General features: G+C 43.1%; 1 protein-coding gene across 1 annotated transcript in view; it reads right to left on the reverse strand.

The window, feature by feature from the left end:
• Nucleotides 1-3004: 3004 nt before the first annotated feature.
• CLCN7 (chloride voltage-gated channel 7) overlaps nucleotides 3005-16707 on the reverse strand; it is a 28059-nt gene continuing 14356 nt past the window's right edge. The window contains exons 11-22 of the mRNA XM_069065663.1: nucleotides 16646-16706; nucleotides 15725-15863; nucleotides 14805-14898; nucleotides 12029-12198; nucleotides 10657-10708; nucleotides 10280-10407; nucleotides 9257-9342; nucleotides 8558-8687; nucleotides 8059-8118; nucleotides 6950-7126; nucleotides 5853-5933; nucleotides 3005-5333 (exon numbers count right to left, since the gene is read on the reverse strand). Coding sequence (XP_068921764.1) covers nucleotides 5247-5333; nucleotides 5853-5933; nucleotides 6950-7126; nucleotides 8059-8118; nucleotides 8558-8687; nucleotides 9257-9342; nucleotides 10280-10407; nucleotides 10657-10708; nucleotides 12029-12198; nucleotides 14805-14898; nucleotides 15725-15863; nucleotides 16646-16706 — 1265 coding nt within the window. The 3' untranslated portion in view covers nucleotides 3005-5246. The remainder of the gene's footprint in view (nucleotides 5334-5852; nucleotides 5934-6949; nucleotides 7127-8058; nucleotides 8119-8557; nucleotides 8688-9256; nucleotides 9343-10279; nucleotides 10408-10656; nucleotides 10709-12028; nucleotides 12199-14804; nucleotides 14899-15724; nucleotides 15864-16645; nucleotide 16707) is intronic.

A 16707-nucleotide genomic window follows, 5' to 3' on the forward strand; every position in this document is an offset into this window, starting at 1 on the left:
ATCCACAATCTTTAGTGTCTAAAATGGGGACATATCAGCAAAAAGTGACTGGTGCAGAGCTGTTATTCCTAGCCCCTCTGTGGGAACTCATGGGATCAAGTCACCAAAGAAGAGACACTTAGACTAACCTTGCAGTGGAACACAAATGGGTTTTTGGCGCCAATGATTTGAGACCCAGGCAACCCTATGAAAGAGTCCTGGGATTGGGGAAGCATGAAGTGCTTAGCTGCTCAAAAAGTCCAGCTGAGTTTTGTTTATTGCCAACTGCCTGAAAGGGTGAAGCACAGAAGCCTGAAGGCTTAGGAAAACTCTTTCTTTTTTTAAGCAATTGGGGTTAAGTAACTTGCTCAAGGTTACACAGCCAGTTATTTTGTGTGGGTGCTAAGTAGTTGAGGCCGGAACTGATTCTGGGTCTCCCGACTCTGGGGCCAGCGCTCTTACTCACTGTGCCACCTGGCCGCCCCTGGAAAGCTCTTTCATTCTCCAAGATCATTAACTACAAGGAAATAGAAATTAACTTAGAGATTCCATGCCAGGTGAAGCTTCCCAATTCATGCTCCAGAATCACTATTGTTTGGAAAGCTATCCTTCCTCCAAGAGTTGGAAGAAAAGGTAGAAATCTTAGGGCTTGCAGTAACAAGTTAATCTATTTAACAATATTACAGGTCTGAGTAACAGTCATTTCCATGATAAAGAAAACTTAATAAACTCAATGGGAACGAGAGAATAGGGCTTCTGGTAAGTAGCAGGAGAAACTTGGGATGGGAAAAAGAGGCTATTTCTTAATTATCAATAATTATGTTCTGAATAGGAGATGGTTCAACAACTGTATTGAGAACTAACTTTCAACAGGAGGGAATTAAATTTGCTCCCACCGGGGTGGCCAGGTGGCTCAGCGAGTAAGAGCACCGGCTCCAGTGTTGGGATGACCTGGAGATCGAATCCTGGGCTCTGATACTTAGCACCACACCCAGAAATAACTGGCCATGTAACCTTGAGCAAGTTACTTAACCCCGATTGCTTAAAAAATAAATGAATAAATAAATTTGCTCCCACATTACAAGATTAGATCTAAAAACAAAGTCCTACTCGTGAATTGTTAAATCTTAGACTGGATTGAGTGACCAAGAGAGGTGGATCAGACCTTTGTTTTCACAAGCTACATGATCAAAGAAAAGTGTATGTAGAAAGTAGTCTTACAGAAAAAATGCCCAGACTGTGAAGGTATGTTTTGGTCCCATCTCTGTCCCTAAGTCACTTCCTTGCTTGAAGCTATAGATCACACTATGGGCAGAAACATAAATCCCCTATTTCTAGCACCTCAGTTGTGGTGAGTACAAGAACATTTGAAAGGCCTGTGAGGGAAACACCAAGCAAAAGTATCACAGATTTGAGTTGGGACTGGTTGGACGATTCTGTTCTTCCAAGTGTCTCCACTTGGTGGAAGCAGTAAGCTTAGAGAGGGAAGTACCATTACAATACCACAAAAGCAAAAATTAACTTTTTATTAAAATACAGAAACGTCTCTTATGGTTCACAAGTTTTCCACTTAAGACTTCAGTGCTTCCCAAAGACACATTTTTTGCTCCCCAGTAAAATCGCTATTTATCATAATGAAAATTGTGCAGCAGCATAAAATTTATTGGCTACCCTCTTTACTAGGAAGCTGGTGCATGGCTCTTACCAAGGACACCAAGTACAAAGAACAGATACCTGCACAAGGAGATAAACTGAGACTGATCCTGAAGGCAGAGAATAATTATATACAGCCTACCTGACCTTCCTAACAGAAAAAGCTAAGCCTTGCTTCTCAGAATCCTGGGACTTCAGGAATAACATTTTTACTCAAGGAACAGATTTTCCTTTGCTGTTACGGGACAAATGCCTCACTCTAGTGGTCTGTTCAGTAGGATGAATGCTAATGTTCGTAATTATAAAAACCAAATCACTCATCCTCATACCCTATACCTCCCACAGGAGATTCTGGCAGAAGTTCTGGCCTTGGGCATTAAGGAGTCATTCTCCTACCAGAAATGCATCTGGTAGGAGAGCTGTCCATTAGCCCAAACACCTGGCATTTATGAGTACTTTGTTCACACCTGTATTATCTCATTGGATATTCAGAAACCATGAAGTAGATGCTATTATCCTAATTTTACAGATATGGAAACTGAGGCTCAGCAAGGGTGATTTACCCAGGGTAACAAAGCTAGCTGTGTCCTCCAGTGTCTCCTTTAATATGCCAGAATGCCTCACCTAAAACAATGGAAATGGCCATTTGTGGCACCAGCACATTTGTCTCTTCACCAGGACATTATTTCCTTTGTCCATCTGGAGCAAGAGGAATAAATGATCAGAAAGTCCCCTGGTGCAGATGGTACTTTTCTATGAACCACTGCTCCTCAGGCAAGATGCCTCACATTACCAGAAGGGCTGCAGGAGTTGACAATGACCCCAGGGAGGGGGGATTTTTTTTCTTTTTACCTTTCTGGTGTTTTATAGCTCTGGCAAAGTAAATCAAGCCCAAATGCACAAAACCATTGACAACCTAGAACTAAAGTCATGCCCACTTCCTAGGCTGGGCTTCAAAAGGGAGCTTGCCCTGGAGTTATAACTGGTACTGAGAAGAGTGAGGCCAGCCACAGAGAGGCTCAGCAGGGCTGTGACCCCCTTCCAGTGACCTGGCCTGTCATAAGTGTTCTCTTCAGCCCTTCTCCAGTGGACGGATGTTTCTGAGATGATCAAGAAGCAGCCCGGACAAGAGGGCACTCACTGTGAGTGTGTTTGGTAGTCAAGAGCTGCCACCAGTCTTGGACATCAGGACTCATGATAATGCTCACAGCTGCAAAGATTAAAGCATCCTCACCACTGTCCATGGGACCCCTGACAGGAGGACTACTGCTCAACACACCATCAACTTTAAAAACCAAACATCATGACTCAGCCAGCTTTGGCTCAAGGTCATGGTCCTGATTGAGAAGGAAAAACATCGAGCACCAGAAGCTTGACTTCAATCCCTTTATTTCTTATATTCATACATATGCTGACCCCTGCCCACCTCCACGTTTCCCACTTCTTTCTTGGCACATGATCTGAGTGAGGGTTTAAAGGGTTGCAGTGACACACTTTTCAGGGGGGTACAAAGCCCACAATCCCCTACTCTTTATTCATTAAAGCCACCACTACTTCCAACAGAGATAAAATCAAACTGCAACATTTGCCCAAACTATAAAAATCACAAACTAATGTGTGCTGCTTCCCACAGCAAACAGAAGGAGTGGGACCATGGGAACACTTAAAACGTTTAAGGACTACTTGAAGCTTGAAAAACTAGTTTGTGCAGGGTGTCAGTGACAGAATGAACCCCCAAACCTAAACTTCATCAAAGTAGGTCTCTCTCACTGAGTACAGATGAACAGCAACACACAGGAGAGTGGGTCTGGGGAAGAAAGTCTGCCCCAGGAGGCTGTGGCAGTGGGGAAGGCCAAAGAGAGGCTGCCAGCCAGGTGTAGACACACCAAGGCGAATGAGCAGTGGTTGGAGGGCAGGCAGAAGGAACCTGGTGCCACAGAAATAGCATCTACCCAAGATGTTCTAGGCAGAGCTGGTCTTTGCCTATTAATGAAGGAATTACTAACCAGATATCCGTAAGAAGCAAACCCCCCCGGCCCTGGGATCCCTGGCCAGTTATTAAAAGAGCTGTTCCCTTAAGATGAGTCATAGGTCACATGTCCTATAGTGTTGTCAAGGGTACTATCGAGAACATGGCATGAACAGTGACTGGGGGAATCAGAGAGAGGTCACCTAGCAAGGGCCTCTCAGGCCTGCTTTTAAAAAGCTCAGTAACTCACAGCAAGTATATGCAGGACAAAGTAGGCTTTGCATTTATTCCCAGTTCTAAGAGATGGGGAAAACAAGTATAAGCACATTAAGAAGAGTCATATGCTAATACTTGAAGGACTCACCACATAAGCACCTTTCGTGAACATAAATACAATGTGTATCAAACTCCTAAGAAAGTGTGCTTAAAAGGAGTGTTTCTGACTGAATGGCTGAGGTTCAGGAGGAGGGAGTGGTGCCACCAACATGGGGTGACAGGAGATGTCATGACCACCAAGATTCCACGACTCCACAGTGAGGACGCTCACTGGCCACATAAGTCAGGTGGGACAAGGCCAGCTGACCTCACACCGGAAGGACAGAGCGACCGCAGATTATTCAGCTACCTCACGCTGCCCATGGTCAGAAGCCACCTCAGTAAGGATGGGCCGCATCTCACTTCTCCACTGTTGCCACCACCAGACTTATTTGGCTCTGAAGTCTGCCCTCGAAGGAAGGAGAGAACAGATTCAAAGTCCCCTTGGCCCATAAGGAGCCAATGCTGGAAGGAAGGGGATTTCACTGGTGGCAGTAACACCTTGAGCTGCTCTCTGGAAGGTAAGTGAAGTTTTTCATAAGCCCAGTTCCAAGAAAAACTTAGGTCGGTCTGTGTGCGTGGCTTTCCTCATCCTCAGGTCACTTCTCTTTCCCTGGTCCAATTCAAACCCAACCACTGCTCTGGAGACAGACTCAGGGACCAACGCTTCAGGCCTCCCCAAGTCAAGTTGAGAGGGGAGAGGCACAGGCCGGTTATGGCAAATGTCCAGGGGGAGAAGTTGAAACATCTACTGCAGCCTCAGGATTCTTTCAGGAAGTCTCCAGAGAGATTCCCGAGCCTTGTGTTGGACTGTGCAAAACAAAGAAGCCAAGTTTGACCACTGGCTACAGCAGGATCAGCAGGAGCAGAACACAGCAGATATAAAAGGCTCTATGACTCAGCTCAGAGCAGCAGCACTGGCCCCCACATCCTCTCCACATGTGTAGGGCACAGACACAAGATCCCTCAGCCCTTTGCTCTCAGACAAGGAGCACAACCAGAAAGGAAAGTTAAACTCATTTGATCCTTTCAGATAAAGAAACAAAAGGACAGAATAAAAATGGAATCCAACGGCAACAAACCCAAGGGAAAAATATTAAAATGTAAACAAATCTACCCACAATGTACGTCAAATTAAAACACTGAACTGGAACCTGGAGCAGCCAGGTTTTCACTTGGGGAGGCAGCTTGGAAGTTTGGGAGGACTTTTCACTTCCATGGCCTCCAGAGAAACAAGGCCTCAGATGGGAGGGCTGGAGAACGTGAGGAGGCAGAGGGTTTCCAGTGGTCAGTAACACTTGCCCTCTTGAGAGACGTGATGCCAAGCCCCTCACGTCTGAGCCAAGGAGAGCTCTTCCAACCCTGCCTTTCCTAATCTGTATCTTGCAAGGTCTTTTCTCGTCACCAATCCAACCACCTGTAAGGACAGAACCAAATGAGATATGTCAGAGGGACCAAACAATAGAACCAAACCTCCAATTGTGTGGCTGGAACATTTGCTGTGACACCTTTGGCCTTCTCTCCCTTTGACCTAGGTATTGAAATGGTACAGAGTGAAGAGTTTTATCTGCCTGACTCTTGGCTCTGACAAGGGAACCAGATGCTTAGACTGATGGTATGATAGCCTTGCTAGACACACTTCTGTTCTGCTGAATCAGAGAGTGACCAACCTGAATAACAAAAACAGGCAGGGCCTTTAGAGATGACAGCCTTCAAGGTTAAGGAGGCCAGATCTATTTGAAATCTGTTCCTGCGGCAGTCACTTTTGTGCCCAAGGAAAAAGGGCTAGGGACAGAAAGCTCTCTCCCAGGTTCTTCAGGAGCCAGGATTTAGGATTTAAGGAAAGAGGTGAGAGAAACTTCACTATCCTAGTCAGTGATGACCGAATACTGTGTTAATGTAAAGTGAGCATTTTTTCCCATAAACCCAAACTCACCTGATTATGATTATCTACCACCACCAAATGCCTGAGTCCCAGTGCTCGGAAAAGCTTAAATACTCTTGGAAGTGATGCCTCCTAGAAACAAGTCAAACTTTTATTTAGACTTTAGGTCACCTTGCCAGTTATTAGTTTTCCCAAAGAGCAAACTAACAGGAGGCATTCAACTACAGAGAGACAATTTCTATAGAGCTAGTCAGGTCCTGGATCTCATCGGCCTGCCTGATAAACCCTGAAGCAAGGTCACAAAGCATTGCTGACCCCTGGCAGAACTGAGAAGGAAGACCTGAGGGGGTTGCCCCACTTCCTATTTCTCTTGTGTTTTTATGCAAGCTGGGAATCTTCCACAGTCACAGACCTAGTACAGAACCTAAGTTATAAGTGGTCAGCCGTCTCCTCTACAGAAATCAGTTTTCTTCATCAGCTTGATTACTTGAGTTCAAAAGACATATATTAAATGCCTAATAAATAGAAAGTACTATGCTAAGGGTTAAAGATACAAAGGCAAAAATCAAAGTCCCTACCTTAAAGGAGCTTACAGTCTCCTGGGGTGACTAATGGAAGCTTTTTCTTCCAGAGGGACCACACTCTGGACTGGTTTTAATGTTTGGAAATGTATTTAAAAGAAGACTCTGGAACTGACCTTCTTCTTCTTACTCTATGTGTTTTTCACTTTTATTTTTAAAAAATATTTCATTTTTTCTCCTAATTAGATGTTAAAAACAGTATTTTTAATATTCTTTTAAGTTTTGAGTTCCAAATTCTATCCCTTTCTCCCCTCTACCCTAAGAGGGTAAACAATGTGATATTAACATATGAATTTAAAATATTCTCTCAGTCATTTAAGTTTTCCTTTATGTGACTGGAGAAGACACTGACTAACTGACTGTATTTTGTAAAAGGCAGAAATGGCAAACATCGCTGCTGCCACTTAAGCTCCTCAGGAAGTTCTCCATGGTCACTGCTGTAACAGTTGTCTACTCACTACTTACAGAGGGCTCCTTTCATTTCCCAATCTCCTGTACTGGTTGGGGGGTTAGGGAGCAGCTCTGGTCCAAACCCCTTTCTCAGCCTAGAGCGTCCTGGCCAGTTACCTGAGGCACTGTATATGGGGAGGGGTTCATGAACTCTGTGAGGTCCATCATGCATTCTCGTTCATCCTGAGACACATGAATTGACTGGATGGGCGGGAATCGGGGGTAGGCATCTCGAAAGTCCTTCAGTTTCAGTCTCCTCTGGACCAGGTTCAGACTGGCCCTCTCTACAAACACCTAAAGTGGAAGACAGAGAGAAAGAGAAATGCATCCTCTGATCCCACAGGGTCTCCCTTAGACACCGCAGCAGCAATGTTGTACTTTGTTTTTGTTTTTAATTCTCTCTCCTTCCCCCTCCCCCCATTGAAAAGGCAAGAAAAACAAAGCCTATTACAAGTAGTCACAAAACAAATTCCTGTATTAGTCATGTCCCACTCTGTTCCCCTTCCAAAAAAAAATAAAAGTGAACATATAAGCTTCCAGTTGCACTGAGTAAATCACTTCTGTCTCTGGAGGTGAGTAGCACATCTCATGAGGAGTCCTTTGGAATCGTGTTGGGTTGCTTTGCTAATCAGTTACTAAGTCTTTCAGAGTTGACTGTCTTTATAATATTGTTGTTATTGTATTAGTTCTGCTCACTTCACTCTGCATCAGTTCTTACAAGTCTTCCCAGGTTCTCTGAAACCATCCCTTCCATCATTTCTTATGGCACAATAATATTACATCACATTCACATACCACAACTCATTCTGACATTCTCCAGTTGATGAGCACCTCCTCAGTTTCTGTTTTTTTGCCACCACAAAAAAAAAACAACTCAAAACCACCCTTGTTATAAAATTTTTGTACATATGGGTCCTTTCCCACTTTTTCTGGGGTATAGACCTAGTAGTGGTATCACCAGGGCAAAGAGTGTACACAGTTTAATAGCCTTTTGATGAGCATCATTCCAAAATACTCTCCAGAATAACGGTAACTTTGCAGGGGATACTCAGAATCTTGGCATTTCTGTGACTGTGACGTAGTTTTTGAAACTTGAACTATAAACTAGAAGGTAAGGAAAACTGTCACAGCAGAGAATGGGGGATCATTTGCAAGGTCTGGGAATGTCTACCCTGGCGTTTGGGGTTCTGATGGCATTTTTAAAAAGTACTTATGAATAACCATACCTTATGCTTCAAGAGGACAATCAACTGTGAGCGCAGAATTAAACCCTGTAACCTTGCTGGCTGCAAAAAGAGAGTATTGTTTAGTCCACACATGACGCTCAGAAGCATGATTTACAGCCTGGATTATTTTCAAATTTCCTGCTCAGGAAGCAATGTACCCAGGCTTTAGGGACTTAAAGGAATGGCCCTGACTTCTTTCACCACCTCCTTCTCTCATTCCTGGGTACATGAGCCATAGCAAAAGCTATGGCAAGGAGATGTCTGGGAAAATAAGGAAGTGAAAACCCTGGGTCTTGTTTCATCTAAATTTGGCCCTGATTAGTCTTTGTCTGCTGTCTGTTCCCCTTCCCACCAGGAGCTACCCAAACTGTGAAATGAAGACAGTCTGCCTGACTACACATCCAGTATAAACTTGTCTTCGCTCTGGGGGGAAGGGGTTGAAGAGAGATGGTTATTTTTAAGACTGGATGCCACTGTTTTCTTTTTCCCTCTCCTCTACCTGGGCATCGTCAGAGTACTCCACCACTGGGAAGCCATTGTGATTCGAGGAAGTGTCACTGAGGACATCCACTATAACCCCAACTTTCTCTTTTCTCCGCAGACAGGTAACGGGTGTACTCATCACCTCTCTGTTAGGAAAACAAATAGAGAAGGAAGAAGAGGCACTTAACATGCAGCTGTAGAAAAAGCAAGCACTTAGACCACTGGTTTCTCAATACCACCTCAATTTCAGAATATTTAGGGAAAAAACGATGCTCCTTTTAGTTACTGTCAAGTTAACTGATGTTATCTTACAGACCAGTTTCAATCTACAGCTATAGATTTAGTATCTCTCTACTAGACAAAAATGAAAATTTCAATATTTCTCTGAATCCTAAGGTTTCTACAAATAGGACTGAAAAACCCTTCCTAGGAATGTCATGCCTCTCACTTCCCACTTAAAAGAGACAGACTGAATCACCAGGACTTACCGACCCTGTCCCAGATAGGAGTCAGAAGAGGGATAGTTGAAGTTACAGTTTAAAAAAAAGTTCATTTCTGCCAGCAGAGGTAAATAACTTACTTCTTTGGGAAGTGGGCATTACCAAGCATGGTCTGGGCCACTGATATCTTGGTCATTTTGTTTTAGTCTAAGACCTGTATAGAAAGCCCAGGGGGAAGATCTTGAGGGTGAGGGTGCAAGAAAGAGGCTTAATACCTGGCAGTGAGTGAATGAGAAGTAACTGGAGCTTCCCAGTGGAGGAAGGGGACACTCTGCAGCTGGATATGCATGTCATAAAGGCCCTGGAAAGAAAAGGCAGGACAAAACTGAGACATGGTTGTGCTTCTTCCGATGGGGAAGCTAGACTTAAGGGTTATCCTCCTGCTGCTGACAACCGTCTCTACTCATGGTGACTGACAGACTTCTTGTTGCTCCTTTGAAGTTCCAGCCAAAATCCCACCTTCTGCAAGAAGCCTCCCCTAGTTTCCCTTAATGCGGGTACATCCCTTCCTGTAAGATAACCGCCAATTTACCCTGTCTACATCTAGTTTGTACACAGTTGTCTGCATACTCTCCCCCACTGGACTGTAAGCTACTTGAGGGCAAGGACAATTTCCACCTTTCTTTGTATCCCCAGGCTTGGCAGAGTACTTGGCACAAAAGAGGAACTCAACAAATGCTAGACTGACTGAATGACTCCCTCTTGTCCCCTCACCCCTGGCCACTCACTAAAAAGCATCTTTAGGGCAAGAATCACCAGAGTACATTTAAGTGTTATTCATCTTTAAGGAATCACAATAATCACCTATTTAGCCCACATATTTTCCTGTGAGGTGAAGAGGGAGATCATCTCCATTCCAACCAAAACAGAACTTAAGGGAAAGATTCAGTGATTCCTCTAACCAGAGGCAGAAATGAGACAGAGCAGAGTCTTTGGGTCCGTGCACCATTGCTGCCTAAAGACTAGTGAAATCTTCCAAGGGAGCAGACAAGAGGGGCTCTTCCTTAGAATATTTGGGATGAAAACTCTTTCTCCACTAGATCTGCCATCTCTACTCAATAAAGAATACCCTGCCACACTGTGGAAAAGGCACCAATGTTGTTTCCTATACTCAGGACACTTGGCTAATGAGAGTCCCCCAAATAATGAGATTGGAAAGAAACATCTCATTTGTTTGAGTCACACAACACAGTCCAAAAATGTCGGTTTTTTCTCATTCTTCCCCTTCCATATCAAACCTCAATAAAGAAGTCTCCAACAATTTTTGCTGTCATCAAAACCAACATGATGGGGAAACCATAAGTCACATTGCTCGTAGCCTCCATCATGATGACGGTCAGACTCAGAGTCATTCTCACAATGCCACCTAAGGAAAATAAAAGGTAGTTAGTAACATTCCTACATTTTCAGGTCAAAATCAGTTCTTCTGAATCCTTTTACTTTTCCATGCCAGCCTTGTAATAGTTTTAGTACAACAAGTCTCAGGTCTCTCCTCAATATGTATCTGAGTTCTAGGGAGACCAAAAAGCTAAGTAACTCCATCCCGATCCTTGGGGCTCCATCCCACCTTCCCTCCTTAGAATGCACTCATGTTATGGCAAAAGACAGGACTCACCAAGCTGGGCAGCAGCCCCCATCAGGGCATACTTGCCAGGGTCGGCCCATATCTACAGTTAGAAGAAACAAAAACAAGAGATGTTAGAGCACTGATAGGTAAGACTGCCAACTCAAAACCACAGGCTCCATGTCTCTGGCTTTCTAATAAAAGCAGAACAACTGACAAATCCACACTTTGGAGAAACTTGTCGGAGATAAGAATGGATTCCCCAGGCCAGGAGGATTAGATCACACCCCCAAAATTTAATTTCTATACCCAAAGTCATGCCCTTTCTGTTTACTCAGACTTGGTAACTTAAGAAGCTTTCCTGGATAGTTACAAAAACATTAACCCCTATCTATTAAGCAGAACTGCTTACCCAATCTGCTAACCTACTGTAGCCCATTAACAGCAACTGTTAGGCAAAAGATGCTATTCTAAAAGCTATGAGGAATACACAGAAACATGGGAAGACTCAAGACTTGGCTCAAATGTCACTTTTTGAAGAGACCTTTCCTACTCCTCTCAGATGCTTAAGCCTTTCCCTCCAAGATTGTCTTCTGTCTGCTGTGTACATATCTAATTATTTATATGCTATCTCCCATGTTACTACGTAAGTTTTCTTTGTATCCCCCAGAGCCTAGCAAAGTGAAGGTACTTAGACACTAACTGATTGAAAGCAGAAACAAAACAATGATATATACATGACTTTTTTGGGTTGTCAGGACAAGGTGGGTAGAGGAAGTCCAGATCTGTGAATCCTTCAGTATGGGAGGGACTCCTGGTATAGACTTCCTGTAGTGATACAAGTCTGCAACATATCTGTATCTGTATTTGAGAGTTGCTTAGGGGCCTTGAAAGATGAAGTGATTTGCCCCTAATATTTACACAGCCAATATGTCCGAGGCAAAACCTGAACCCAGGTTGTTCTGAATTTAAAGTCAGCCTTCTACTCATTATGCCATAATGCCTCTCTTATGATCACTATAACAATAAAAATGAAGTCAACATGGAAAGGCAACAAAATGCTAGTCAGCTACAAAGCTTAATTTTGGTGCCATGCTATCAAAATTAAGGAACACATCCCATATTTTTATTAACATCGATCAACAATTTTGAGGGATTATACTTTGTGGACATGAGAAATGGCTGGATGTTTGTTGGGAAGTTACAGGTGAAAGATAACAAAACATACCAATTAATTAAAAAAAATGTTACTCTAAGCTATACACCAAGGGTTTATATGAGATTCCACTCTCTCTTTTTGGGTAGCTTAAGAAGTTGTTTCAAAATTTATCTATTTACCCCCAATTTCCCTCTTGTGCTTAATTCATTTTAAAAGCTGAGCCTTCCAGACCCTGTCAGTTGGCAGGATAAAGAGGATACTCACTGCAGCACTGGTAAGGTAGGACAGTGATATGCCAAAGAGTCTTCCCCAAGCAGCACCAATGAGGAGGGACGGAATGAAGACTCCAGCAGACACAGTGAGCCCATAGGTCCAACACGCCAGCAGGAAATAGACCAAAGTGAACAGTCCCAGAGTCATGGGATTGTAAGAACCTAGGGAAGGCAGGAGGACATGCTACATGTGCCTCTCCTAAGATTTCATATCTCCCCTCAACACTGGCTATTCCCAACAAAACAAAAATCTAGAACTCCACACTGTTCCCAAAAAAGCAGTAAAAATTTTGCATGAATATTGCTGACCATGAAAGGGTAAACAGCACAATGAACACCAAAATCCTACTACTTCATAGCTTAGCTTAAATCCTACTCTGATCATCTTGATCAAGGGCTGATGATAAAGGCTTGATCCCTAACCACATTCTTCTAGTTACTTTGTCTTTCACAGCATGCCCTAGGGCTTCTTCTAGGACTTTCACTCATTCTCAGCATTTTCAGGAGGAGAAAGGATAGTAAGACAAATCTTTCTTCCTATTTTAGAGACGGAAAAACTGAGGTAGAAGATAAGAGAAGCAATTTGTGAAACAAGAAGTCAGCACTGGATGAAGATATCTTTAAGCTACCCAAGTCTCAGTTCCCTCCTTTCTTGACATTGTTCTCTTATTTCAACTACCATATCACAATCTCAATCAAATCATGATACTGTTAACAAAGTAGTTGGTTTAGTTATTCTTTAAAGGTGGCACAGTGAATAGAGCACCAGCTCTGGAGTCAGGAGGACCTGAGTTCAAATCTGACCTCAGACACTTAACACACACAAAAAAACTATCTATGTGATCACTTAACCCCAACTGCCCTACCTTCCCCCTCCAAAAAAAAAAATACTAAGGCTATACCAGACAGAGGTGGCCTAAGGATATGGCCACAAAGACTATACTCACAAGCTATCTGTAAGAAGTAGGGAAAGTTTCTGCTTACAGCGATGTATTCCTGTGTATGAGTGTGTGGGAGGGAATTGGGGAAGGGATGAGGGATGCGGTGGGGAAAGTTAGACCTCCTCTGCCACAGAGGATGCAAGAGGAAGCCTCAGTCCCTGCTCAATACACTAAAACAGCATGACTGAAAGTTGCAGAAAGGGAACTTTATTAAGGCTACTTTTCTCTATTCCTTCCACATTGGTGAACTAGGGCTTAGGAAGTTGGTATAAAAAGCCCAAATTGAAACCTGCCAAGGCTCAGGTGAAAAAACAAGTTTTAAAAATTATTCCAGATGTAGACATCTGGAATTATACCCTGGCTGCTGGCAGCAAGAGAAGTGCTTTTCCCAGAGGTTCTAGGGGAATGTGGGTATCCCATGTCGAAAACATATGGGAAACATCATTCAACATTCAGGCTTGCTTCTTGGGATCTTAATGAGAACAAGAGAGCTGCAGATGGGTCTTACAAGTGAAGGTGAAATTGGGCAGGTAACAGATTTCAAGATCCACTGAATTCTGATGCCATTTATCACCCATGAAGAACTGTGGAAAGTGGAAAGTGGAGCTGAGTAAATTACAGGCAGAGGAACTTAGGCACAGAAATGGGAAGACCTCACCAAGTACACCTCTCAGACTGGGACAGAGGCTGGTCTGGGACAGTTTAACTACTAGCAACCCAATTTGATTTCTGAACTATTATTTCACAAAATGTAAATATTTTACATCTGTAAATATGTAATATTTACACAAAACAACTCCATTTTACAAGGGGAAAAAAAGCAGAGAAAGTAAGTGACTAGAAGCCATGCAGTATAGGGGAAAGGCTAAACTTGGTGTCTTAGGGCTGGCTTTGCTACTTTTCCTCCCCCTTGGTCAGAGTTTTCTCCTCTTTCATATAGGGCAGACAGGCGAGATGGTCTCCAAGGACCCTTATAGCTCTAGAATCCTGTGACTCATTATATCCAGTCACAGAGTAAGTCAGTGGTAACTGGCCTGCCATCTTCTATCCTTCTGCCTCATGTCCACACTACTAATGAAGCTAAACAGAGACATCCTGGTTTTTCATTAAAGGCTTGGTTGTCAGAGAAAACAAGACAAAGTCCTACGGTCACAATTTAGAACATTACTTTGACTTGGGGAATTTGCTTAGTATTCTGACCAAAATTAAAATTCCAGAAACAATTCACAGAAGGTAAAGTCATTCAGGAAAATGAAATTCTAGTAAATGATGGAAAGACCTAAGAGCCTCCCAAAGCAGATCATTCCCCAGGAAGGAAGGAAGACGGAGTTTATTAACCTGACCAAGCCCATCACTCTTTCAATAAACACAAAAATACAAGCCTAGGGTTCTTCCCGTGTTCTCGTCCAACTCAATCTCCTGTTACGTCACTACCTTCCCACGGTTTTTAATTCTCCATCTGGTGGACAAAAACCCCTAACTCATAAAGCTGAATAACTTGAATATTTTCTTCTCTTAGGGGCTAGCTCTGCTCATTGTGAGTCACAGTACTGGACCTATCATTACTATACCCAAGGACAATGACTTGGTTCCCTGTGAAGACTCTGGGTTTGGGGGCCATTGAAGCAGCCTTCCCTTTCCTCCCTGTACTTCTACTAAGCTCTGTTCACTATCTGAAGGGCCAGTGCCAAGTATTATGAAAATTTAAGAACAGTTCACATGCAGCCCAACACTCTCCCCTACTCTCCAACTCATTTCCCACCATGGGAACAAGTGCAGGTCAACTTCTGATTCTAGCTTGATGCCGTGTTGATTAAAGTAACAGACCTGGAGGGTCATGAAAAAGGCTGACAACACTCTTCTCTGGGGTGTTGAAGAAGGCAGCAGCCATTGAATTATATTCCCCATCTGCACAGAACAGCTGTGGGATTGAAGGACAGAAAGGAAAACGAGATGTCTGTTAGAATATCCTAGGTAAACACTTGCTTCGTATCTTCTCCAGCAAAGGTGGACCCAGAGTTTCCTCAGTACAAACAAATACAATATGATCAGGTCTTACTACTTTGAGGTTCAGTGAAGAAACAAGGCCTGCAGCCAGTAGATATAGCCAGGAAAACAGAATGAGGCTCACATGAACATCATTAATACTTTTGGGGGGGCCTTAGTAAATGGTTTTCTAATAGCTCTTAAATGTAAGGAGTGTTTCTAAACCAATACTATCTGATGCTCCTTTGAAAGAATTCAATAGGGTAAAGGCAGGGAACACAAGCTGAAATGCAGCCTGACCCGAGTTCTATACTTGGACTCCTGTGGCACAGTTAGCCTGCTGCTGGGCACACTTATGCCACTGCACTCACAAGTGACAGCTAAGTGTGTTTCCAGAGCCTTTAAACATTTATTTTACTACTTACAAAGTCATTTTAGAAATTCAAAGAAAACAGCACTGAGGGTGCCCCATAAAAGATCTATTCTAATTCTTTCCAACCTGCCTACTTAATGACATGATTTCTCATCCAAAACAAAACCAGCCCAATATCGAGAAGTAAACCGTCTTAGAGGAATGCCTTTATGCTGGACAAATGATTACTGATCTCACGTAAGGTGGAAAATAAGAACATGTAAGGAGGGAGAGGGAAAGTCCCTGGGAATGTCCACCCTAATATAGGCTCTACTATAGGTCCTGACTACTGGGGGGATCCCACCAGTGCCATGTTGGATCCCTCTAGCCCACCGCTCCAGCCTCTTACCTGAAGTGGGTAAGACATGGAATTCCCTTGAAGTGGCTGGCAATCCCGAGATGAGTAAATCAACACAAATGCAACTGTGGCAGTGACTGCAGCCACAAGCATGGCTTCAATCACCTGGAGGCAAGGTCGGTGTATATACCTGTGGAATTGGAATGGCTCAAGGTAAGCCTTTCTATATCAATGACACATCCATGATATCGACCAAGTTAGATCTTCTTAAGTAGAAGGTGCATGAATGCAAAATGAGTATCTAACAATATCTAAAAGCCAAATGTGGATTATTTTGGAATTATCTGTATCTCTTCTTCCCTAAATTAATGAACGTGCTAGGGTATTGACTACAGGAACTCCACAGCAAGGCTCAAATATATACACACTGTAGTAATCCCCACCAGCACTCGTCACTAATTTTGTTAGTTGGGAGAAATTGGTGGTAATGTAGCATTAAGCAGTAACTATACCATCCCTTTCTCAAAGCTACAGATTAATTCGTGCGTAAACTGTGAAAGTCCTTGTGCTATTACTGCTTGTCTTAATTAATGCAGCCAAAATATCAATAAGGAGATATACTCTCTGAAACAGGTAGGAAACAATTTATCTTGTTATCCAAGTAGTGTTATATTTAACCAGTCCAGGAAGGGAAAGCATCAACAGCTTCTTAAATAAGTCAAGATAAGAGAAGACTGTAAGTCCCAGTTTCCCCTCATAGGCTGGAGTCAGGTAGATATAAAAGAGAAATAGCTGAGGTCACTGGCTGGGTGTCATTCCATTTCACATGTTATCTCTCTTCCAGCTCCCTAATTACTCTGTATTGTTCCAGTATAAGATATGTAGTTCAAAACCCATGCTCATATGAACAATTCTGAAATCCCTTCTCTGTGTCATTCTTTGTATGAACGTGATGCCTATGGGACCTTTTACCTGATTCGAAACATTGTCAGCCAATAATTCAAGGCATTGAATACTGCTCCAAGAATACCCCC

Source organism: Petaurus breviceps, unplaced genomic scaffold (assembly GCF_028583685.1).
Source record: "Petaurus breviceps papuanus isolate PSGF00001 unplaced genomic scaffold, PetGlider_PUasm1.0 138, whole genome shotgun sequence".
Taxonomy (NCBI): domain Eukaryota; kingdom Metazoa; phylum Chordata; class Mammalia; order Diprotodontia; family Petauridae; genus Petaurus; species Petaurus breviceps.